General features: G+C 44.0%; 1 protein-coding gene across 1 annotated transcript in view; it reads right to left on the bottom strand.

Moving 5' to 3' along the window:
• Nucleotides 1–26,700, bottom strand: part of REEP1 (receptor accessory protein 1) — a 68,960-nt gene that overhangs the window by 28,778 nt on the left and 13,482 nt on the right. Inside the window, exons 2-5 of the mRNA XM_062494098.1 lie at nt 13,094–13,166; nt 10,243–10,319; nt 8,267–8,387; nt 6,586–6,699 (exon numbers count right to left, since the gene is read on the bottom strand). Coding sequence (XP_062350082.1) covers nt 6,586–6,699; nt 8,267–8,387; nt 10,243–10,319; nt 13,094–13,166 — 385 coding nt within the window. The remainder of the gene's footprint in view (nt 1–6,585; nt 6,700–8,266; nt 8,388–10,242; nt 10,320–13,093; nt 13,167–26,700) is intronic.

Here is a 26,700-nt window from a genome sequence, read left to right as displayed (position 1 = left end):
TGATTGATGCTTCCCACTGGAACAATCCCCAGTGTCAGGCCTAATGACTAATTTAGGCTAAGGATTATGTGAGGGATACGTGGCAGTCATTTTAGTCCTGGTGACTGACAGTTCTCCTGAGCAGTAGGGTGACAGTGGGAAATTGTTCATGACAGTGAGGAGGAGTTTGCCCACAAAAGCTTCCTCATGTCTGGCTGCAGGCAGGCCCTGAGTAAAACCATAAGCTTTATGGTCTGAGCACAGGCATGAGTGAAGGAGTAAATTGCTTCTGCCACCATCTGAACACAAATATCCTACAAGCAATATTTATTTCCTTATTTATGGCCAGGGCCTCCATGCCATGCCTAGTCTGGAAGAGCTACCTGTTTGGAAATGTCAGACAGTAATAAAGACTGAAAGGGAAACCAGCTGACATTAATGTAGATGGTAGAAAAGTAATTTCATCCACCCTTTTTGTTTGTGCAGTTAATTTCCTCTCCAGAGAACTCTTTGTTACTGTTTCTCCCACACTAGTCTCTCTGTATAAATTTACTCTTTTGTTCTGCTCTCCTGTGCATTCAGTGAATGTTGTCTGCTTATTGGACACACCAACCAAAAAGACAAGATGAAAGAGAAATTGGAATTACCTGGATTGTAACGCAAACAGCATTGGGATTCTATAGATTTGTGAAAAAAAGATTCTTAAAGATTTCTGAATGAAAGATGCATCACATCTGACAAGAATACTTCACAAAGTACTGTAATCAGTGCCATGCTACCATATATTTTAAGAAAGCCATTTGTTGTTCCTCTTTATTGGCGTAAAATAGCACCAAGATCTTTGATTTTGGATCCCAAATGGAGATCCTTTAAAAGAAGCTACTTTCAAAAACAAGATCAGCCCCTCTGGGATAACAGTGAAGTGTCCCCAAAGGCTTCTCAAACTGTGAACTCTAAATCACTCCTGACCTCTGCAGCTCTAGGCCATGACACTGATGAGGGCACATGATGTGGCCATCACAGATACGGTGCTAAGCAGATTGGTCAGGACTGTGACCCCATATGTTTGTTCAGCAAATGAGCACTGTCCCACAGAGCAGCAGGATCTAATCATTACAAAGAGACTTTATCAAGCATCTTAAGGGAAAGGATGTCCCTATCCCCTGCCTCCCTCTCCCAATTCAAGTAGAAGTACAATTGTCCACTGTTATGCCACGAAAGGTAGCATGTCTCTCCCACACAAGTATTTTTCTTCCGGTTTCCACAGTACATAGGTTTAAAATCACATTGTAAATTAGGGATCTAAATATTGATTTTTAGGCAATTGCACTGGCTACACCAACAGGATACTAGAAATAAATTAAAAGGTGCTGTTTATCTAAAGAGGATAAAGCCTAAATCTTCACCATCATTTCCCTCCCAGTGTTCTGGTTTAAAAATAGCAAATGTACTGGAAAACTTCCTGATATATTTCTCGGGCTAAGGGGCCCTAAGGTAATGAACCTATAACCCTCCAGGGGAAGGTGAGCCTAAAGGTGGAAATAGAAATGAATAGAAGTGCCAGCCCAGACAGGTGTCTGAGAGCTGCTGAGTCTGCACTCCTGAGCATTAGTTAAGCAGGTGGATGCACATCCTGAAAACCTTGCTGCCCGTCTGCATGCCTGCTCCTTTGAACGATACGTGCAGTGACTGCTGGCTCTGGCAGCACTGCCAGCCACATTTCCCCACGCATGAAAGGCTCCTGGACTGTTTCTCAGACTTATTAGGCACAAATGGGCTTTTCACTGACACCAGTCATGTGTGCCTGCTCCCTCCACCTCATCTATCTTCTCGTGCCAAGGCTCTGTGCCCACTGCCAGCACCACGCTGTGCCCCACTCCCCTGTGTAAAAGCAGGCACGTGATGGGCCACAGCACCAGCTGCTCTGCAACCTTACCTACAGAAGGGCAGGAGAAAGGCAGGGAAAGGCACTTTATCAGAAACCTCTGGAGAACATTGATTTGTTGGCAGTGGGATGTTCTCTCCAAATCTTTGAAAAGCAGAGTTGAGGCTGCAACTTGGGGATGGTTAAGTGGTTGGGAGCAGGATTTGTCTTCAGGTGGGAAAAGATGTGGGTCTCTTTGGCAGAATTGTTTTTTTCAGGGTGGGGAATAATGACACAACCAAATAGGATCTGGGAAACCCAGGATCTTGAAAGAGTGAGAGAGCTGGGGGAGAACGTAAAACTGGTCATGTGTGGGCTGTAGAAAGACAGGAGGCAATGGCAGGGCTGGGCATGCTTCTAGGAAAGCAAGCAGGGATAGAAGAGATGGGGACTGGGAAAGTGGCAAAGCAGCAGGGGATAGGAGACTCAGGTTGACAGGTGGAGGATAAGTGCTGGGAGTGTAGTGATGGCAAGGGAATGCATACAAGTCTGCTGGAGAAGACTGGTGCTACTTCCAAGCCACTGGAGCCTCTCCTTGTTGCAGCCATGTGTGTCCCAGCTGCTTACACTGAAGCCTGACTGGTGGCAATGAAAAGCCCACTCATGCCCAGGATCCATCTGACGGATGCACTGCCTGGCCAACGCCTTGCAGCAGCCCCATGTCTGTGGCTGCAACAGCCTGGCTGCTGCTGCTCCCTTCTGCTGTGACCCAAAAGCAAGCTCCTTTTCTGCTTGTTTTATCACCACCAAGGTGAGCTGGAAAGATGGTGGTGGTCAGTGTCCAGGGCTCTTCAGGAATGGAAATGGCTGAATTAGCTGGAAATAATTGAAAACACACAAAGAGCAGCAGGATTTACTGCCTGGTCATTTAATTCTACCACTTAGGACTGACCCCTTGAAGTCACCACATGTGACAGAATCACCAAGTGATAAGGACAGGATTAGAGCCCCAAATGAGATTATGCTCCCTGGTGGGGATGTGAGCTGCTGGGGGCAGGGAAAAGATCCGTGTTGAGCACCTAGCAGGGGCAATAAACCAGATATCCAACATTCTGTTTGCCTAGTGAGCATCAAAAATAGACTCTCTGGATAGAGAGAAAACACCCAAGTGAGCCAGCTGGGCTGACCCAGGGTGCTTGGGACACTGACAGCTCCTTAGCCTGTAAAATGAACTGGCACAGGTTTGTGCCAGCGTTAGCACAACTGTGGCTTCAAAATGAAACAGAGCAGGGGCAGGGAGCAGGAGGAGGAGGAGGGGGAAGGACAAGCCTGCAGTTGGCTAATTAAACCATAAGATATTTAAGATAGAAAAGGTAAAGGGACAGGGGATCAGAGATGAGGAAGGTGTGGTTGTGCACAGCTTGCAGCATCTTAGCCTGCAGTAAATATAAGCAGCAGCCTGTCACACACAAACGGTAATCAGAGAGCCAGACTCATTGTGCTGCATGGATAAAATGATGATGGATAAACATGATGGATTAAAAAATATGATGGACAAAAAGAATGGATTAAAAAAATATGATGGATTAAAAGAATTAAAAAGATGGGCCTTGTCCAAAGATCTTATCATGAAAGACAAAGGATCATGATGGATCGCAGCTCAGACAGAAAGGAGAGGACAGGGCTATGCACAGCATGAGACTTGTTCTCCAGGTATAGGAGCCTTTAGGTTTCAGCTAATTTACAGAAAACAGGTCTGTACAGGGTCCCTTTTCAGCCCAGCAGCTCACTGTGTATTGCCCCCATGTGAAGTTGAATTGCAAAGTCTGAGGGTCCATTTCTGCACACAAAAGCATCTTTTCCTCACCTAGTGAGGTGAAGCAGTAAATAATCCTCACATTCACTTGCTGGTAAAAGCCATGTTTTCCATGGAAGCTGCAGGAGCTCAGTGTTTCTGAATAAATCATCATCTCTATAGGTTCCAATTTTAACACAACCCTTTAAAGACTAAAACCTAAATAACTGCTCACTTTCCCATCTACACTCAATGCTCATCACAGTCTAGCTGGATAATCTTAAATCTTGGCATTGGGAAAGCCATGATAAGCCTTAGAAATAGTATTCTCTTTCCTCCTTCCCTAGAAACTTCCCCCTAAGGACAGCACTGCAGTCTGGTCTGGCATCTGTCTGCTCAAAGTGTTTTCCAGACAATTAGTCATTTAAACCTCTCTCACACAGGATAATCTGGCTCAGTTATACCTTCTCAAGTGAGCAAGTAAGGGCGTTGACATGTAGTAGACAGCAGCTGAAAACCAGAGCAACTGAAACTGTTCCCATCCCTGGCTGTTGTATCACTCCTCTTTGGGAAACAACTCCATCCACAGGAGCAGGAGCAGCTACATGGAGACACATCCACACCCACCCACACATATATATATATATGGAATACCTGAGGAACCCCAGCTCAACACTTCTGCACTGGAACACACCAGGCTGTAATTCACACCAGGCAGCTCTCCCTGCCAGGACAGCAGCACATTCTGTCTCAGAAGGGCAGGGGGCAGAAGCTGCTTTAACCATTCCTGGATATGACACTGGGAATGGATTGGGGTGTAGTTCCATGAACAACACAGCTAATCTGTCTGCTTCCTAAGACCAGGAAGGGATGATCTTGCTTTCCTTTCCTCTGGCCATGCTGCTCACATGCACTTCAATTCCTTTTCTTACGCTGGTTCAGGCACCCAAGATACATTTGTGGGCTCAAAAGAACGTACCCCTTTCTTTTCCTTTCAGGATTAACTTTCTGATAGATTAGAGATAACCTGAGGAGGTCAAAAATGTTGGTGCACACTGGGAGCTGGAGCACTACCCTATTTTGGAGGAGAGCTGTTGTCAGATCGGCTCACACTCTGTTGGATCTGCACCCTGAGGCACACAAAAACAAGCAACTTGCTGGAGGCCACAAGCCAAAGTAGTGAAGGAAGCCAGGGGTCCCATATTTTCCTCATACATTCAGAGTAATTTAAATGTCAAGGCTGAAGAAAATACTTGAACAGTCTTTGCTTTGTTGTAAAAATCGATCTATCTATTCAATAACAACCTCAATCTTGCTAACAAATCATTTTCCCCTCCCCAAAGTAGCAGGCAGGAAAGACTCTTTTGGCCCATTTACAGGTTGCAATACCTTAACAGTTTTCTCTCAAGTTATGTTGACAGATGTGCAGTACAATAATACTGCATGAGTTACAGAGTTGTTTTCTTCCACCACTGAATGAGGAGTTTCATCAGCTATGAAAAACAGCAGCTTCCTTGTACTGTTGGAGACTCTTTCTTCTTTTCCCCATTGCCATTGGTGCCACATTTCAAGGCAGAGAGATTCTTAAGAAAAACACCAGAAAATGGAACACTGGGAAGGAAAACTGTGGTGCTGACTGTTCATTCATTCTACTTGAACAGCTGATGCAGACACTGTTGCAGTCCTGATGGAGGAACAGGTTGGCACTGTGGGTTTGGGTTACTGTTGAGCTTCTCATGTTCATGAGCTACCTAGACAGGAGCCAGAATTCCTTTGGGATTCACACATATTTTCTCACTGTGTCCTAAAAACAGCTCTAGCACAGACAGTCTGCAGCACAGACTGTAGGAAGGGGCTCAGAGCAAAGGCAGTGCTGGCAAAACTGGCATTCCTAGAGCCTATTTATGTCCCCAGTGGGACCTCTTCAGGCTTACATGGCAGCAGCAAAAGTGTTAAGTGTCCTGGAGGTATCACAGAAATGTTATTTCATTGGGTATATGATGCACAGCACTGCCCTAGCTCCACGTTTATCCCAGCCTTCAGTCCAGATTTGGTTTATCTCACAGTCCCTGGGTTAGAAGAGTTTCTCTACAGAAGAACAACAGTTCAGGAGAAGACAGGCCTGACAACACAGTCTGCACAATGCTAGGCAGAGAAAAGGGAGAGTTTCTGGCTTTAGCATATCCTTGTGATCCTATGAGCATGGCACACCCTTTGGGCTCCTCCCATCTGTAATACCTTGCATTCAATGGGCTTTATAGTCTTTATGGTATTTGGTCACCCAAGGATGCATTATGCATTTTTGCAGGAAGTAAGGCCAAGACATACTAAAGTGATGTGCCTGAGGTCATAGGAAAAGCATTTGGCAGAGGAAAATAACTTCCTTCAACTCCCATTTTCATGTTGTTCCTACTACCAGTACCCTCCTTGTCCATATGTTTCTAACTAGCATTTTGCAGCAGGCGTGGTAGCCAAGTCTCACCCCCAAAACAAACTGTGCACATCGACTCTAAGCCATGATAGCCCATGGCCAGAGGGCAGGACCCCAAAATGCAATTATCAAGTCCTTGCAGCTTTTATGCAAGAAAAGGAACAACAGATAACAGTTATTTTCTGGGTTTGGCTCTGCCATGAAGAGAGTATAGGACAACAGCCGTTCAGATGAGATCCCTCATCCAGTATCTACTCATCCTCCAAAAGAAACTAACGGCACTTCACATTCACTCTTATATAACATTTCTGCATAGAATTATACACCAGTTATGTTATGTGTATATCTTGCAGAAAAACAACTTTTAGCCTTCATGAACATCATCTTCTTTCCTGTCACTACACAAAACAATGAGAGAATCCCTACCCCCACCATCACTCCCCCTCCACTGTGGCTGCTGCTGGCAATGGATGCAGATAAGATGCTAATGAGTCACATCCTGACCTGCACCTTTACCTTTGAAGCTGCCATGACTGCTGCTGTGGCTGCAACGTTCAGCCCCCGCTTCCCAAAGTGCACAAGGGCATCGTAGCTCCGGTCTTTTGCCTGGATGAGGCAGTCATCGATCTCCTGTCAGAGCAGAAAACAAAACAAACAATTAAAAAAGCTCAAGAACAACAAGTTCAGGCTTATGATTCCAGCCTCAAACTCTTGGCAGAGTCAGGTCATACTTTATGGAGATAGATGTCCTCCATTTCCTCTACTGTGGCTGGAAAGAAGTTCACAGCCAATATTTGCAAAAAGGAGAAATTTGATGGGAGGCAAGAGCCTCCATTGCAGGGTTTGGGAACTCTTTATTCTACAAATGGAAGATTTGGACCCAAAGCTGGGATCCTGGAAGCAAGAGAAATCTGCCTGAGCAACATGGACTGACAGCCATTTACAAACCATGCACTCTAAAGACAAATGGGATTGCCTCATAGTTAAAAATAACCATATTATGACACTGGGCAGCTGAAGCTGCACTGCCCTGTGTCCAGGACAGGTGGCTTCAGAAATATCTGGGATATCTCTGCACATCACAGTGGTGCCCAGTTTCAGAAGCCCATGGAATTGGTAGGCCCAGAGCTTCTGGACTCTGATGCTGCTCAGTATACAGTGAAACAGTTAGGGAGGTTCCTGCCCTTATTCTTCCTTCCTTCAGGACACTGGGATCTGGATGTTAATGATAGAAATTACTTCTAGTACTCATCTGGTGGATCTGCTGGGTTAGCAGGAATTGGAGGCTGTGAGGAGTGCTGACAGCTCTCCCTATTCCCTGCAGATAAGAGGTGGCAACTCAAAATGCATGAGCTCTGCTTGGGAGAAGCACAAGCAGAGGGAAGCAGAGGCAGGGGACTGATTCCCACTTGGACAGGACTGAGATCCAACTGCTCCTTCACTGCCTGTGGCTAAATGGAGAGCTTTCATTTCCAAGTTGCCAGTGCAGAAAACCATTACTCACTCAGCAGTTTCCATGTTGGTTTGTGACAATAGCTGTTCTTGGCCTGTTTATTCACATAAGCCAAATGGATCCTGCCATTCACAGCTACAGGAATCTCCCAGGCAGGCAAATGATCCAAGCTGCAATGTCCCCCTCCCAAAATGAGCATAATTAACTTGTTTTTTAACCTAGGACATTTTTTAACCTAGGACCTCAACATGTTACATGCCTTTTTTCACCACACTTCACAGCCAGGCATGTGCTTAGTAAGCCTGTTTTAGACTGCCTGGGCTGTTTGTCTCATTGCTGTACAATGTTTTAGGCAGAGCTGGGAACAAAGCTGAGGAGTCCTGGCTGCCAGACCAAGTTTCTCTTGTTTGTTATATCCAGCCACAACAGAGCACTCCAGCTATAATCACCCAGTACATGCAAAGCAGCTCAGGAGGTATTTTTATCCCCCTCCCTCCCCAGCTTCTCAACTGCACAATAATGAGTTAATAGGTGTGAGTGCACTGAACAGATGCCAATATTTAAAAACTCAACAACCACAAAGAACAAAAACACCAACCAAAAGGAGGGGATCAAATGACAGAGGAAGAGAATCAGTAACTCCCAATCCTTCAATGACAAAGAATTCCCTGAATGATACAGGGAATGCAGTTAACACACCGTAGTTCTGTTCCATCCAGAGAGGATCCAGGCACCTGTGATTACCTTTTCTTTTGAAGACAGTGTTGGATGGACAAATTTCCTGTACAGAAGGCTGGAGCCTTTTGTGTATGGAGACAGCAGCCAAGCTACAAAAGCTATTTTGAGTTCATAGTAGAATGGAAACCTAGAAGAAAAAGAAAGTTACTGTCTGCTCCAAATTTAACCACTGCCCTTAATTAGAGGTGCTCAGCACAGGTAGGGATTTGCCAGCCTAGCTCAAGGCAGCTTTTGTTTACCAAAAGATCTAAACATTAAAGCATATTGACTCAGTTTTGAACACATCTCAATGAGGCATGTGGGTGAATCTTTACTTGGTTTTCAGGACCATTATTTAATGGTCTGGAAGAGACTCTGATGTGTGATAAGAGGAACTTTCTATATGCAAAGATCCCAGGTGCTGCCTTCACAGTATCCCCAGTCATTGTGAGAAAGCAAAGACCAAACCAGCAAACCAATATTTCAATGATAGATTTATGCAGTTTCCATCTCTCTGCCTCTCAGCTTTTAAGATAATGCTTACATGACTGAAACTGAAATACAAGAACCTTTTTTGTCCAAGCAACATAAAGGTGCAGATCAACACTGACTTTCAGGTAGGACTGCAAAATATGGAGGACATTAGCAACAGCACATGCTTTCACTGTAGCAAGCAGCCAGGGACACCCTGAGATTAAATTGTCCAGACTCTTTTCTGGAGGATGAAGCCCAGAGATCAAGACTGATCACCCAGCAGCATCTTCATAGGGGCAGGCATGCTGCTGCCTCAAATGTGATGAACAATTCTTACCCTTTGCAAGCAAGAGTAGTGCAGAGACCTGTGGTGGCTGTGGACCAGCCCAGCTGGACCCAGAGAGGCTCCTGCTGTGCCACACAGCACTGTCACAGAACCAGCAGAGCCAGCCAGCAGCCAGCTCTGACCCAATGGGCCTCTGCAATGGTCTGCTTTGAGCATGGATGTACCAGGTTGATCTCCCACCTCACTGAGAATCTCTACAACACACTTGATTTCACAGGCTGGAAAAGCCCTCTGCCATTTCCCCTGACAGACCCACATAATTCATCCTCCAAAAAAACCAAAGCTCCAGATGAACACAGGACAGGTAGATCTGCATGCAAATTAGATAAACAATAATGTATTTTATCTCCTTTTCAATAGATCTAACATGTTGCCAAGTTCTCCCGATTTCCTTTATCTTGGAGGACTAACCCGAGGCATGCAGTGCTATGCAGGAATAGGCTGTAAGGGCCATGCACTCCAGTTAAATTTTCATCCTAAAGTCTACTGATCTTACTGGTTTCTGTTAGAAAGACCTTACAATAAAGGGCAACCGAGCAACAAACACTTTCAAACCTGAGCATCCAAAAAGAACTGAATCTGATAAATGGGCATTTATGTGCTCTGATTCTGGCAAAGGTCACCAGGAATCCTTACACTGGCACCAGAGAGCCACAACAGTCTAGACTGTCACTGTCCTCCATCAAACCAGAAACCCAGCCTAACCAGGAATATGTCAGGCAAAGCATCCAAGGAACAACCACCCACACAGCAACCTACAAAGTCTTGTGCTGCAGGGCTGTTTGTCCCTGATCCACAGTCTGTGTATTTACTGTAGGATACGGCCAGGCAAGTCTAAAACTCTGCCTGTAGCTAAATCAACTGTTATTTATGTGATGATCTCTGAAAGCATCCAGCTGGGCAGTCAGTTGTGCTTCACTGACAGGCACGGCCTGAGAGTCCAGTAATGATTTCCCACTAACGAGATACCACTGAGCCTTTCCACTTCTTTCTTGTTTTTCCTGTGACAGCACTGAGAAAGGAAGCATGACTCCTGCAGACAAAAAACCCTCTATGCACTTGAAGCTGCTGAACCCCTGTACAGGAAGGAGTCAGTGCACCTTTGTGTGCCTTTTTTCCCCTTGTAAATATTTCCATTTTCTTTTCATCTCATGCCAAAGAGCCTCTCCCCTCTGGTGCTTACCAGCAAAGAAAGATATCCGTGAAAGTCTCTGCTGTCGTGAAGAGTGCGAATATGATCCAGTACATCATCCATTTGACCTGGTAAACAAAAACAGTCTCAAACTATCTCTTACAGGGACAAGTGCACAGAATAACTCTCACAGGAAAAGAAATTCATACCCCCACACCCTCCCCACTGTGTATTTAGCAATTGCTGTGGACTTGAAGGTGCCAGTTTGCCCCACTTCAGCACATAATGTGTCAGATTTACACAGCCCTTGGGAAAGTGACTGTGGCCTTTAGGACTGGTCTCAGGAAAAGAAGAGCAGTCTGACTCTGTCCTTACAGAAACTCCACTAGCCAGTAGAGTATGACAGCCCTATCACAGGGCGTTAAAAATCTCACCTGGCTTGTGTTAATAGCAAATGTTAAAATAAGCTTGTTGGCCAAACTCCAGTTAAGACAAAATATAATTATTTACATAATACCTACAGCCAGGAAAAGGTAAAGAGGTAACTGCCCATCCTGTAATCCAGGGTTCAAGAGCACAATCAACTCACCAACTCAGTGGGCAGCCCTGGAGTGGCTGTGCCTGCTCCCACCCACACCCAGTGCACTGACAAGGGCAAGGGCAATAGTTTAAATCCCTTGCCTGGGGCTTAGAGGGGAGTGATTTAACTCACACTGGTAGTGAGAGCATGTGCTATGCTGTCTCTGTTCAACTGAGGAAACTCCACTGTCATGGATGATGGTTTCCTTTGGGGTGACAGCAAGACAGTCTCTAGGGATGGTGACTTGGTCAGATAAACTGTAGTACCTCAAGTAATTCAGAAATTTGGAAATTTTTGTCACTGAGCACTAAATGGCACCTAAAAGCACAGCTCAAGTACTCTGAAGTACATAGTATTGGCTCTTCTTAGGATGGAAAAAGATGGTAAGACAAAGGTTGTTAATTCAGCTGACACTTATTGTTCAATTAGGTGGATTTGAAAATTGAGATGCTTAGCAGCTTTGCTGGAATGTCAGAAAGCTTAAAAAAGTAAAACCCATGAAAATCCATGAATCAGAGAATTGGACCATGTTAGCTAAGGCTGGTACAATTCCAGTAGACTAAGGAAAGGTTGGAGGGAAGACAGTACAAGAGGGATACCTACACCAGGCACTGCTCTCGGGAATGGAAGATGGAGGCATCAATAAATCTGGATCTCACCAGCTTGGAAAAGATATCCCTATCTTCTCCCCAGTACAGTAGCACAGTACTCAGTCTCCATCTCCCTGTAGGTACTGGAATTATTCCCTGAGCACCTGTCACTCTGCTACATAACTGCTCTCCTAGGATTTATATTTATGTGCATATTTATACCTATATATAGTGTTACAGCAATAATGGCACTGCCGAACGCCTGAGAGCATCATCTTCCCAGTGCAGCCTCTGCCAGACTTTTTATGTAACTGTGACTCCTCAGAGCCTCAGTGCCAACATGGCTCTCTCAGACTTTACTGCCAGCAAAACTTTTAAACACAAACCAAGACCTGGGGTGGATGGGCTTGGATCAGCCGAAAACATTCATCAAAATTACTATTATCAAGCAGAATAAAATTAATTTAGAGTGATACAAGTTTAGATTTAGATTAATAAGTGAAGATTCCTCCTGTGTCAGTGTAAATTCTTTTTTTTTTTTTTTTTTAAATCAGGACTTAATGGATACATTGCCAGAACTGCTATAAAATCAATTGTAAGGGCAGACCAGGTCTTAGATCAGCTGTTCTCACATTTGTGTCACAACCACAAGTGTCTGGTCTGAGTTCCTCTTTCACAGTTAAATTTCCAACAGGAATTGGGCCCTTCAACAAAATACCTTCCAGAAAGGGACTATGGAAACATTCCAGATCAGTGGCAGACACTGCTTGGAAATGCTTGTGCACATCTTCAGCATTTTCAAGCAAAGAGGTCCTGAGAAGCACAGCTGTGCAAGGGCTGCAGAGACATTTTGCCTTAAGCATCTGCCATGCTCTATAACACTTACAATTCTCAAAATACCCAAAACCATTTTCTGAAGGAGGAAAATTATAAACAAAACTCTTGGCAATCACAGTGAGTCCCAGACTGAGTTTGCACTAAAGATTTAATGGCATAGACATCTATGCTGTTATCCAGATGAGAGAATGGGCTTGTTATCCCTGGGGTCTTGAGAGGATTGAAGAGTCAGGATCTGGAGGCTGAGCTGGGTTCAGTGAAATTAAAAGAGCTCAGGTTGTGAAGGGCACTACAAATCCTACAGGACTCCAACAGCATCCAAGTGCTTTTCATTCTCCCTCATTTCACTTTCCCTGATGGCCCCACATGCCCTTAGAAACTAGGGCCCGGGGAAGATTTTTCAGCAAAAAAGAAAAAAGAGAGCACACCTAGCAGCCAGACCTGCCTGTAAATAGGTCACTCTGCAAGGAAGGATGTTTCTGTCTGAGGATTCAGTCATATGTGCTTCGAGTTGCCTCCTCTTATCCTTGTTTTGAATGAGCAGTTAAAGCTTCAAGGCTTTTTGAAAAGGCTTTGATTTATGCTGCTCTTCAGAAACAAAGAAGAGCACACAAAGCTCTGGATGCCAAATGCCTTTTAAGTGACTGTATATCTCACCACCAGAGGAACAGCACACATTTGTCAGGAGGAGCACATCAGCTCTGCACTGGATCCAGAAGCACAAACCCAAGTCTCATTTGTGCCCTGCAATCAACCAGTCCAGCCCCTCAGGCCAGTCTGCCCTTTCACTGCTTTATGAGCTTTCCCAGAATACAGGCAACACCTTTCCAATGTGGTGAGGAGCAATCTTAGAAGAAAACAACCCCCCAGCACAGCCACAAACCTCATTACTCACATATTCTTTGATGTCCTTTGATTTCACGGCTTTGTAAGAATAATATGCGGGGTAAAGTGTGCCAAATATAAGCCTGGAAAAAACAAACAATAAACAGATTAAATTGATTTCCTGTCACAGGGTAAGATTCCCACCCCGTGTTTTAAATGTGGGTTTTGCACTGGTAAAAAGTGTTAGGATTTGATTTAAGCTTGAGTGAACTAAGTATAGTACAGAAGAGATTTTGCATCACTAAACTCAGAGCAGCTATTGCCAGTGACATGAATGAAGAGCAGAGATTCAGGCTGATTTTCCTTTTGCAATTGTTTCCAAAGCTGTACCTTATGAGTTACACACAAAACAAAATAACCAAACCAAACAAAAAAAGGCCACCATCACACTTTCAAAAGGAAATTTAAAATCTGATCTTGCAACAACCTACTGCAACCCCAGGAATATGGGAGTATTGCTTTCAGAGACAGATTTATTTGTCTAAAATCCCTTCCAGCTCTATTCAGTACTCAGAAAAGCTAGCAGATGATAAAGCAGGATCCAAGTTCTACCGGTGGAAGGGTTTGGGTGCCTTATCCACATTAAACCAGGCATAGGGAAGAACCCTCTACTGTTCAGTAAAGTCAGTTTGGGCTGATGAAAGGAGGAAGAAGCTGCCCAACAGGATATAACAACATACAGACCTAAAAATCCCAGCTCTGTTCTTTCAGACAGCTTCCTTTCATTTTCAAGTCTGAAAGGGATGCTGTCAGCTTCAAGATTTCGTGTAAGAAAGAAACAAGGATCTGTAAGTTAAAAATAGCACTACTGAGAAAAAAAAAATACGTGGATAATTTTTTATCCTAGGTTCTCTCTGCATCACTGCCTACACGCTTGTTCACTTGGATTATTCTGCATAGGTAAGCATAGGTTTGTCAAAACCACTTTGCCCTGCCCAGGTTTCAGTCAGTTTTATTCAATGCAGGAGGATGATGCTGCAAAGTCTAAATTTAATAAATTGCAGGGTAATGCTTATTGGCTTGCAACTACCCATCTTTTGTTTTTGCTTTAAAGTCATACAACTGTTTCCTCTGCTCCAGGGAGTGAAAATGATCAATGTTTCAATCCCTAATTGTGGAGCCACACAGACCTGCAGTCATTTATTTCCACCCTACCAGCAGTGACTGTGTGCTATGGGACTCGTAATTACAGTCAAGTCCATTATGTGCCCAAGACATTAAAAATTAACACTCTGGGATATGGTGCACCATCGTACTTCCCGGAGCTCAGGAAGGTATTTATGAAAGAATGGGGTGAGCCAGCACACATCTTGATTTCCAAAGCAGTGACCAAAGGCAATTTGCCTGCTATTCATCATGCTTACTCTAGCATGGCTTAGCAGAACCTGAAGCACAATGCAGACTTCAGAAAAGCAGCCGCTGAGGAGATTCAACATTTTACAGAGGCTTCACACTGGTTTCAAAAAGCTTTTCTGGAAACAGTCAGCTCCAAACCGATTTCACTCTCAGGGACTTGTGCTATCTGCAAGAATCATATACAAACACTCAGATTTTGAGAAAACAAAAGCGTTTTTGTCCCTTGCAGTATCCCACCAAACAGCAACATGGGTTAAGGCAAGGACAAACACACAGACAATGGCCTGATCCTGTTCTCACTGAGGCCAGTAACAAATATTCCGAGTTCAGTAGTAGCAGGACCTAATCCAAAGAAGGTAGAGTTTGCAAAAGGAAGAAAGCTATATAGCATTCAGAAAATAACAGCTGAGCATATGGAAAATATTTTTGGCTCTCCTTATAAAAAGCACTGCAATGCTGTTCTTCCTTCTTGGTCTAGGCTGGCTGCTATCTCACACTTTTATTTCCTGCAAATAATCACTGAATGATTGATATTCATTTCCTCAGTTTGTGCTGGTAATAGAAAGTCATTGGATCCTGAAGAAGTAAGTGGTTTATAGGAATACCAGAAAATAATTAGTTGCAGACAATAAATTTGCGGGGAAAAAAATCCTGTGAGGGAAGGAAATTGCAATAATTTTGCATGTGCAGAGCGAGGGACAGTTAACTAGGTGATGTGATCTCCCTAAACTGGGGATTGAGAGTTTCACTGATTTGCTTTGCAGTGTGTCATGTGCATATATGGACATTTACTACTGCTGTGGTTTACCAGACTGAAAACTGTTTTAAGGAATGTTGGAAGCCAGTCTTGTCATTGCTGCGGCTTACTAAGTGGCTTGGGGTCACTTAAGCTCTGGGGACACTCTACAAATGGAAAACTAAAGATGTTCGGACATTTCTGTAAAGCATGTTCAGGGTTTTAAGACAAATATTTGCATATAGAGGTATTCCAAAAAGTCTCTTGAAGTTACTGTCTTCACTTGGCTTTGGATCAGGGTTGAGTACAATTGAGTTAATTCAAACACACACATCAATCCTCCATCTCTTCCCTCAGTTCCTCTACTCTGCTGAAGAAAATAATTTTCACTTCCCCTTCACCCAAGCTTCCTGCATAATTATTGTTGATTCCTGCTTTCCTTCATCTCCATGTTCAGACTACTGCCAAATCACCCACTCTGCACGCTATACACAAACCTGAGGCTGAACCTTTGTCCCTTCTTTGTCCCTTAAAAGCCATAAAGTCTTTCCTTGTCCAAGTCTCCTTTCCACCTCCTTTGTGTGGTGTCTACTGCATCTGGATGCACCAGTGTTTAAACCTCTCTCCCCTGTTTCTGTCACCCCCTCTTCCAGCCTAACAAGCTGAAGTAACTTATCTTTGCTTTCCACTCCTGAAAAATGTTGTTCTTAACCAGTGTTGTTTTTCTCTTTTATCACATCCTACTTCAGTCCCTTCTCTCCTTTAATGACTGCAGTGCCACCACCCTCTTCCTCTGCTGTTCTCTGCATGTATTCTCCCACACCTGGGAGCTCCTGTGCTCCTTGCTCCCCCATTGCACATCATTCCATTGCCCCCAAAACAAGATGCTTCCTGGCAGTCATCCTGACAGCCCCCAGTTTGAGAGATAGCAGCCCCAGCCACACCAGTTCACCAATTCCAACCATATCATTCCCCAGTCCTCTATACTCTTCTTCTGCAACATTTCTGATGTGCTCTGAACCAGATCACAGGACCTTCAGCTTTCTTCCCACATCCCCAAAATCACAGGACTACCCCTCAGTTCCCTCCCACAGCTGCCAGCTGACCTGGGACTCAGATGTGCTGTGACTCCTTCCTGTTACAGTGCCTGTTACAGGCACTGTCTGTCTTTCTGGTGCTAGCCAGCCAAATTAATGACCTACCTATGGAGTCAGCACTGCAGCTTTTACCTCCTGGCAGACAGTGCTATAAAACAATCTCCTATCCAGCAGCTAATTCTTAGGAATAATGTAGGAAATTTATACTTGAGACCTCTCTGACCCATCTATTTTGGCCACAATCACTTTGCAGATCCAAAAGTTTTGCAGCAGTGGAAAAACAGGCAACTTAAGTCTCATTTCCTTAGGAAACCAGAGTCAACTCACTCCCCACCCATTTCCATCTTTCAAAGCTTCTTTGAATGAGCCGTGTACCCACAAAAGCCTTGGCCCTTTTACCTTCTGTGCAGAAGCAGATATCCTAATCATCAAACCTCCCAGAGCTTGATGTAGAGTAGTTGCTACATTTAAAACTACAGAAATGTTCTGTAATCTGGGCTAAAACAAGCACACACCCTCAGGGTATAGGGAGAGGCAAGGGAGTGGTGACATCCATCCATGAGTTAGGAAAAGCTCACTTGCAGCACTAAACAAATAACCACAACAGCCTGACATATCTTACACTGCTCTGTACTAGAGGTCGACACCAATTACAATCACCTTGAAAAAGGACAAAAGAGCAGCTGTAAAGAAATCACTGGAGAGTCGAATAATTGTGCAACAGGAGGCAAAAATCTAAGTAAAAGGTTAGTCTGCCTAAAGAATAGGATAAGGATTAATGCTGAAAATCCTATAATCCTATTAGGCACCTCAGCAGCAGCAATCCCCAGTCTGGATCATTACATGTGCTTCCGGTCATTCCTTGTCAAAAGGGAGACACAAAGGCAGGAGGGGAAAGAGAAAGACAGGGAAAGTGGAAGTGCACTGGGGAGGATGCATAGGAGGGACTGTAAAGGTTGTGATTGTTTGTTTTGCAACAAAGACAAGTAACTGAGATTATTTACTCCTCCTGATGCAGCATAAGGGGATGCTCAACTCAATACAGAGAACAAAGGCAAACCACTTGTATCACCAGGAGATATTATGTGGAATGGATGAACTGTATTTATTAATATAATTACATTATGTAGGATTTGGGGTTTGGGTTTCATTATTCAAGTTTACCATTAAATGACACAGGAAAGGATGAAGCTTCCCATATTGGGGGGTTTCCTTATTGTCAGGGGAATAGTGAAGCAATTGAACTGTTGGCTCCTCTTTAGCAAACCCTGTCATATTCCAGGGGAGCAGCTGCATCATCACCAAAGCTCCTTCTGTCTCCACTTACCAGGACAGCCACAGTCAGACTTGGCTATTATATCCTTCTGATCCTTCCTGGATCCGCTGGAGCAGCGATCTGACCATCGAAGAGCACAGACTATCCCAGGTGTGACAGTATCCCTGACAGAATCTAGGCTACAGTCTGGGGAACAGCCTCAGAGCTGCTACCATGACCTGGGAGGGTCCCACAGGACATCTTGAGTTCTGATTTGGTGATGCTGCTTTCTTCATGGAAAAGTCATTTACCCACAAAATTAACTCTCACGCTCCATACAGTAGCCACTGAAATAAATGGAAAGGCTCTTAGTGATTCTCAGGAGTTCTTGCCTGGACTCAGGTTACCTCCAGAAATGTCTGCACATCCACTCCCTTGGGCATTTTTAACCACAGGGGTATTTTCTGCATGGTAACCTGCTGTTACAAATATACCAGCACAGGCTGTCTACATCCCAAGCCATCCAAGTTTTGCTCCTCTAGTTACCATGCCACCAGCAGTGTTTGGGCTGCCCAAACACTTAGAACATTGTACAGCCACAACACAAATAGAACAGCCCTTATTTTGCCCATAAATAACTAATGTTCCCATTTCATCAGCATAGCAGCCAAGATGGCAACTTCTGCACACAGGGATGGACACATTTAGGAACCATTGAGATATTTCCTATTTTCTCAACATGCTCAGTGGCTAGTGCATGCTTCTTACACAGAGAGCAGAAGCTGAGCTGCCACTATGTCAGCATTCCTCAATGATACCACCAAGAAGGTGCGTTCCTTATTATCAGTCCTAATTAATGTTCACACAGTGCCACAGATTAAAAATAAACAGCACTGCCTTTGCACTGAAGGTTCCCAGTTGAAATCCAGCAGTCGGGGACATAAAAAGAAGCAGTGTACAAGGTCAGGGAAAGGGTTAATTTATGTCCCTGGACAGGCCAAATGCCTGATATTCAAGAAGGGGCTGGGATGGAGGAAGCACCAGCTGCAGAGGAGGTTCTGGGCTATATTCTCCAGGAGGTGGCTCCTGCAAATTCTTTGCGGTCACTGTGCAGCAGAATGGTGGCTCCAGGGAAGTCAGGAACCTGCCTGTTCACCCTCAGGGTGACAGCTGACACCATCCCCACCTTGGGCCCCAAGAGATGTGGATACCTGACCATGCCAGACTGACATCCTGATACACTCTGAGAATACTCGTGACAAAAATATCTCTCAAGGAAAGTGCTGGGTTCTGATACCCCTGAGACAGATTAGGCTCACTTCAAGCTCTCCTTGCAACTTGAATCAAACATCGTTATGGGGTTGGTTCAGTGCCCAAGGACAAACGTGCAGGTGTGCCCATGTCACTCAGCCAGGCGTGCATTGCCTTTGCAGGTACAGCTCCACTTGCTCAGCCACCCAGTATGTCCCTCTGCTTTGGGAAACATTCCTCTGCACCGCCTTGGTGACCTGCTTAGCTCTTCCGACCTGCTAAGACCACATCCTCACATCTGCACTTCCAAAGCACATACACACCCACACCAAGGAAGCAAAAGGCAGAGCCAGGAGAGCTCTGTGTCTAATACAAAGAGACCCTGCTTTCCATCCAGATCCACCTCTGACTTCTCAGCCAGGTTACTACAGAAACAAAGTGAAACTTCATCTCATTAATAAAACCTAAACACTCCTCCCGGTGTAACTGCAGGGCACAGGGACTAACTGGCCTTCCAGCAGAAACAGCAAGTCAAGGACTGTCCTTGATGCTTCTAATTTAAGCAGTCTTCATCTTCCCAAAGCAGAACATACTCTTCTCCAGCTGACATGACCCTTTTTTGTTTTCCTCAGCCAGGGCACTCCTCACACAGGAGCTGGCAGATGGCCAGGCACAAACAGGTGAAGAAACAGCAGCAGGGATAGGTGGAGAAACTGGCCTTGGCCAACCTGGAGCCATCACACAACTACACTTGGGTCACAACAACCCCATGCAGCTGGGGCAGGGTGACTTGAGAGGCTGCTCAGCAGAAGGAGACCTGGGGGTGCTGTTTGACAAGCAGCTGGGAATGAGGCACAGTGTGACCATGTGGCCAAGAAGGCAAATGGAATTCTGGCCTGTATCAGCAATAGTGCGGCCAGCAATTCCAGGGAAGTGATTGTCCCCCTGTGCTGGGCATTGGTGATGACACATCTCAAGTGCTGTGTTTGGTTTTGAGCCCATCACTTCTAAAAGGAGGTTGAGGTGCTGGAGCATGTCCAGAGAAGTGCAACAAAGCTGGTGAAGGGCTTAGAAGACATGTCCTATGAGGAGCAGCTCAGGGAACTCGGGTTGTTTAGTATGGAGAAAGAGGAGACCCAAAGAGACCTCACTGCTCTTTAGAACCGACAGGAGGTTGTAGTGAGGTGGGGTTGGTCTCTTCTGCTGTGTCTAAAGTGAAAGGATGAGAGAAAATGGCTTTAAGTGGCACCAGTGGAGGTTTAGATTAGATAGCTTAAAAAATGCATTTGAAGAGTGCTTAGGCATTGGAATAAGTTGCCCAAGGAGGTGGTGAGTCATCATCTCTGGAACTGTTCTAGAGGTGTCTGGATATGGCACTTGGGGAGATGGTTTAGGGGTGACTGTGGTTGTGCAGGGTTGGCAGTTGGACTGGATGATCTTGAAGGTCTCTTACAACCTCAGTGATTCTGTGAGCTATTACACTTTTTCCACATTGAAATCCTACATTCAGACTGGTCTAAACAAGATAAACTTGTCCCCACTGCTCCCTTTTCCACACTTCCTGCTCCAGGAAGAAGATAGAAATGCTAAAATAACTCTATTACTGATGGAGAGACCTTGTAAAATATTTGGATTGTTATAATAATGCACGTGATGCCTACTGAAGCCTGACATTCCTAGAAAAACTACCAGCAGTGAAAGGTCTTCACAGGATTATGTTTACATGGGTACCCTGGAGTATCATATTTAAAGTCCATTCAAGATTAGACAGGCACTTAACCCTTCCCAGGGTTACTGTTCCAGACTCTCTTCAAACTCAGGCAGAATTCCATCAATTTACACTCAAGCCAACACTTTAAAGTTCTCTTCCCAGTCCTTCAGAATGGAGAATGCCTGTGTAGCTGCTATAAAAATACCCCACAGCTTTGCAGCTATTTTAGGAAGCAAATTCCTTGCAGGTAGAGGTTTACTAAGCTGGTCTGTTCTACTTCACGCTGCCTTCAGCGGAACTGCCAGGCCCGGAGCGCTGATGAGAGAGAGGAATTTGTTCTCAGGCAGACAATGTTTGAAAGGGGGTCTGTGTGGAGAGAGTGTGGGGCTGGTGTGGGGCTTTTGAGAAACTGCAGCCAACAAGAACACTGAGCCTGGCACACCCCAAGAGGCTCTGAGCAGCTGCCTGTCAGAGATAGTGTTTCGTGGGCCAAGCCAGGGGCATTTTCTCTGCTGCTGCTCCTCTCCTCTCCCTGCTCCAGCTCAGCAGCATCACAGGAGAAACAGCCCACGGCACTGAGCTTAACTCCCAGCCCTGGCACAGCCCACGGCTTCACCACTCTTTTGGGGAAGAAAAAGTAATTAATGAAAGTGTGATAATGAGGGAAATAAAATCCGTGCCTTTTAGAGAAGAAAACATTGCTGTTCTGTGACCTGGTCAGATCTTCACCCAGCTTCACTGCTCCAGAAAGGCAGGGCTCAGGGTCTGTGTGCTCTGATGTTTTCCCTATCCAGTACTGACCATAGAGCTCCGGCTTTGAGAGCTTTGTTTTTTCCCAAGCCAAATAAATGGCAATTTGAAAACTAAATGGTATGTTTTAGATGGGAAGGGCTGCTTTTCCTGACTCTGCAGAGGGGGATGTTTATGTGGGAAAAGGCTTTTTTAGAAGCACTGATATTATACTCCAGAGATGACAGATGGTCCAAAATCTGCATTGTGAGTTAGCCCACAGAGTTATGGTAGGCTCGTGATATGAAAAGGAACAGAAAAACTTATAACCTAACCAAACTAATTTCTAGGCTAAAAAAAAGGTATAAAATATGGATTGCTTATCAACAGAGAAGCTCCACATTATTTCTATAGAAGACCACATCATGTTGCAAGTATTATTTTGGAATTGTTTTGACTGATGCTGTGTGAATCACCTTTTAGGAAGTGTAACCACATACAGAAGTCCTAATTGAGAGCATAATCCTACCACATTCACTGCATCTGAAAACTCAGTTCAGGTTATGGAAGACTTCCACCATCAAACTGTCTGAGGAAGTGGTGAGAAACACAAAAGCTCCTGTTCATCTATCCCTCAGTGAAAGACAGCTTCAGACTTCTTGTGGTGTACTCATGGGACAGAAAACAGGAATAAAAATTTAAATGAAACTATAACACATCCAAATCAATTGCAACATAACCTCCTTATAGTATTGTTACTTCAGCTTCCCAGGGACAGAGCATTTCTAGAAGTGCTTAACTAAATGCAAGGAATATTTCAGCTCAATGTAATTTTGAAATTAATCCAGAAGATCTCTTTGGCCCAAATATTCAGCTAAAGCAATGAAAAATATTGACATTCCATAGATTACCAATGACCCAATCTGTTGTAACAAATCAAGCAGTCCCAAGGTTGCTGTGAGAACCTCTGGGTCTTGGAGCTCTCCAGAAGCACTCGGAGGACAGAAAACCAGGGTAGATCTGTCCCCTAGCCAAGGAGAGCAGTTTAGTAAAGAAAAAGGTATCAGGAATAGCCACAGCCAGCTTGTTGCAAAACAGCCCAAGGTGTTCCAACCCCCATGCTGTGGGCAAGGCCACCTTCCACTAATATGGAATCCACTATGGTGGATGCTGGTAAATTAACAGTAAACAGCGTAACTCCTTCCATCAGGAACTGACTTTCTTACATCTTGAAGACTCCAGGATATTAACCAGAAAAACATTTTGAGGGATAAGACTCACTGAAAACAAGTGGGACCCAACTCAGTTGTAATCCTCATGTTCTAGAGTCAATATCTACCTACTAGTCAAGTAAACAAACAACCCCCATACAGCTTTAAAATATTACTTCTCATTTTGCTAACACATTTTAAAGAAGGATTTCTAAGTGCAGTATAAAAGTTACTGACATGAATATCAAAGTTGGTGGCATTACTACTGATTTCTGATTATTTCTATTTCATTAGTGGTTTATGTCTATTAAAAATTGTAAGAAAGTGAGACATTAATATCATACAGGAAGAATCAAGCCAGGACACGAACAGTGCCCAGTTTTCAACTCTAGTTTTAAAGCAAGAGTGTAGGAAAGCTGAGGCAAGATGATTCTACAGGTGATTTCAGAATATTCAGCCCAGCTCCATGCTTTGGTTAGCACGGGTATCAGAATGCCACATACTAAATATAACAGCTGCAAAATTGCAGGGAGTTCACAGGCCATGCAGACCAAGTTTCTCTTTCTGGCCCACATACACAGATTGGTATTTCTTCTGGGTACTATGAACATTTTAGGGAGTGGCTGGGCACCTGCTTTCTTACTAGGACCGGCATAATTTTTATTTTAAAACAAAGGAAAACAAGAAACTGTCATACAGCTTGAAAACGAGAGAGTTCTTGTCTTTTCTCACAGGTATTTGACTAGGGTTCCTAATGTGAATTTAATAGAGTTCTTTCCTCCAGGGTCTTTTATCCTTTCATTCATCATTTTTAATCCCTCCATTTTATACAGATAACAGCATTGTAATGAAATGCATGGTGCAGCTGAGATAAACATGAAGGCAGAGATCTCCAGCTGGAGCTGAACTGATACAGAGCAGCCTCCAGTCTAACCAGACATTAGGGAGAAGAAAGCAGAAGGAAACATGCCTCTGTTCTGAAACCATGGACCACTAATGAATAATCAATCAGATCTGCTGGCTACACCTCTGAATTTAGTTTCAACTACCAGGACAACTTTTTGCCTCTAATTAAAATAAATTAGAAGAAAAACGACCATTTAGTGGCTAATCCTAAATCATGGTGTTAGGATAAGTGGTACAAAACAGCAGCTGGGACAACCTAAATTATACTCTGACCCCCACACCTCTCAGGGCTGTCCCAGGGCAGCATCAGCCCCATGGGGGTGACACCCACCCTGACACGTTAATGGGAGAGGCTCCCCAGAGCACTTCACAGACTGGGGGTGGTTAGTACCTACAGAGGTATGAGACTCATTATGGGATGCCTGGGCAGACAGTGGGCTCACACACAGAATGAAAAGCACACCAAAATGACAGCACAGTGGCACCTCTTGTTTCACATCTCCTTCACAAACTCACCCACAGTGGTCACAATGTAAAATACCTACTGAACCTCTGAAGTTCTCCTGGAGAATAGAGGGGACAGCCAGCATCCAGTACTTTGGCTTCTGAGCTTCCATGGATAACGTTCACTGCAGAGCAAGAGCACTTCCTCCAGTGTTGAATCTGGAGGAACCAGACTCACCCAGGAACAAAGGAGCAGCACCAATCCCCTGCCAAAGATAAATCATAAGCCCCAGGCCCCATCCAGTCAGGCTGTCAAGATCTCCTCTCTGAACTCCTGTTCATGTTTGCTTATCCTTGCTTTGAAGAATTCTTTTCTTTATATATAATCAGAATTTCCTTTGCTGCAATGTGTCTCCATTGCCTCTCCCCCATTTGCTGTGCCTCCACTAAAAGCCTTCTCTGTAACAATCCTCCACATTTTTGAAGACAGCAATGACATCTCCCCTTCACCATTTCTTATTAAGGCTGAACAAACACCCCCACTCATCTGCCCTGGTACACCATGCACTCCAACCGCCTTCCACTGGGCTCATTGCTGCCAGGGCCCTCCTTCAACCAGGGAAACTCAAATGGGATACTCTGCTCCAGACAGCAACTGTGACATCCCTCACAGTAGTGAAATAGAGAGGAACAATCACTTTCTTCAACCTGCTGGAACCCTCTTGCTAACCCAACCCTGTGTCGAGATCTGGAAGAGAACAGCCCTACATCATTCCTATGATCAGAGGTACAGCAGTGCCAGGGATCCACTCCCTGAATGATGAGGAGGTTCTTCCTTGCTGCTTGGAGAAGCTTCTTCCTCAGCCTTACCACAACCCTTCCCTTGCAACTGGTGCTGTCCCCAAGGAGCTAAGCTGGGGAATACCTACTTGACTTAAAGGGAAGAATGTGAAGAATAGCACCCCACTGTCTTAACTCTGGGACTTAACACAGAATGGGTGCTGTTAGCAGAGCTTTAAAAAGAAGGCTAGGGAGATGAAATGAATATTTACAAACACTGCTCTAAACCTCTTAGCCGTTTTTGGTGAGCTAGAGGAACAGCTAGATTTCCCTTATCTCTACAGCCACATACTCACAATATAAGGCTTTGTGTCATTAACTCTGCAGTTTACTGTAATGGTTTTATGGTAATGTTGATGCATGATCTATTCTCACACAAAGCTGTGAGTAGAGAGGTCATTATCAGCTTATTTACCCCTATGCCAAACACCGTGGCCCACAGTACATATCTAGAGATAAAATGACACATCCTTTCTTCTGCTGGGGCTGGGGACGCTGGGAACCTCACAGGGAAAGTGAATTACCCATATATAGCTAATAGTCATGCTATGATAATTTTTAAAAGGATCAGGGGCTGCAAAGCCTTGATCAAGCTATAATTGATTTAAAGGGCTTTCTTAAATGACAATCTCCTTCAGAGCCTCTAAATTCATCCTTTAGAAGTCAGAGAACTGTATTTTCAGGCTAAATAAAGAAAGATTAAATGAAACTGATCCTACAAATAGTTATATTCAACACCATTGAAGGGTTGACCTATGTTAGTAAATACACACTCCAGGGTCCAAGAATCTTTAATTTTTCTCATCTAATAATTCTAAAAGGCTTTTCAGGACTGTACCTGAGGATAGTACCTCAGTACTCAGTACCTAGCAGTACCCTAGGAACAGAAATACCAGCATCTCTGTAAGTCTTCACCATCTTCAATTAGTTCTCTCCAAGTCTTTGGGAAATATCTGAATTCTAAGATCCCTTTTTATTTTTGAAAAAAAAAAAAAAAGCCAAACCAAAACATTTTGGTTTCACGTCAGCCCAGCTGAGCATTCCCCTGGATGGACATCCATCATGCAGTGTTGACACACAAAATCTGCATCTGTTGTCCATTAACTTGCTTGGATTGGGAAGGATATTGTCACTGCTTCTGGCTCAGAGCATACCAGTACATAGTGTGGGTGGGCTAAGATACCCAGATGGAGATTCAGTTGCCCAGCCTCCAAAATTCATGCCCATCCCCTCAGTAACACTTGCATATTGCCCAGAACTGCAGCTGAAGTTAAACATTTCTGATGTGCAATTCACTTTGTAGTGGTAAGGGACAGATACAACTCATGCAATTTGTACAATGAATTCTAAAACATCTTTGTTTTTTCTCAACAAAGAGTATATATGTACAAGTGTATATGCAACAAGACAGAAAACTGAAACTTAGACACATTTCCTTAGCCACTCTGGGATCTTTCTTAAAATGCAAGGCGTTTCTTCTGAACTTTGAAATCTCTACATTTATTTAACTTTCCTGCATCATGATTCACCTCACAACTTAATATACTTCTGCTACAAAAAGACAACTCCTTCCCTACTCCTTCCAAATAATTTTATGTTTTTAAGTACCTTTTTAAAGTAGACTTTGTAATCCTTCACTAATATTAGATTTCTTTTTTAATTTCTCATACATTCCAATCTGAATCTTAACAGGTTAAACGCTTTCCTGTTACACCAAAGACTAGATTTCAATCCCTGTAATATTTTAGTAAGTGAACTTTGGGTCTTTAACTAAAGGCAAGAGAGAGAAAGGTGTTTCTTTTTACTCACACCGATTTTTACAGCATAAATACTGTTCACCTACATTACATTTTTTAAACAATCACCTATTACCTAAAGTGCAGGTAAGTCTCACTAGTGAGGACAGTGAAGCATTTCATGGCACAGAAGCTCATATTGAGAGCTTTGCCATGACATCTGACATTTTCAGATTTTGAACAAATCGATACCTAGGGTAAAAACATTTAGAGAAGGATGAGATGACAGATATCTACAAGTTTTATTGACCCTGCTGGAAAATAAATGGCTTTCACCACTGGAAA

Source organism: Cinclus cinclus, chromosome 5 (assembly GCF_963662255.1).
Source record: "Cinclus cinclus chromosome 5, bCinCin1.1, whole genome shotgun sequence".
NCBI lineage: Eukaryota > Metazoa > Chordata > Aves > Passeriformes > Cinclidae > Cinclus > Cinclus cinclus.
The sequence above is the reverse complement of the archived record's forward strand: the minus strand, read 5'-3'. Positions and strand labels throughout refer to the sequence as shown.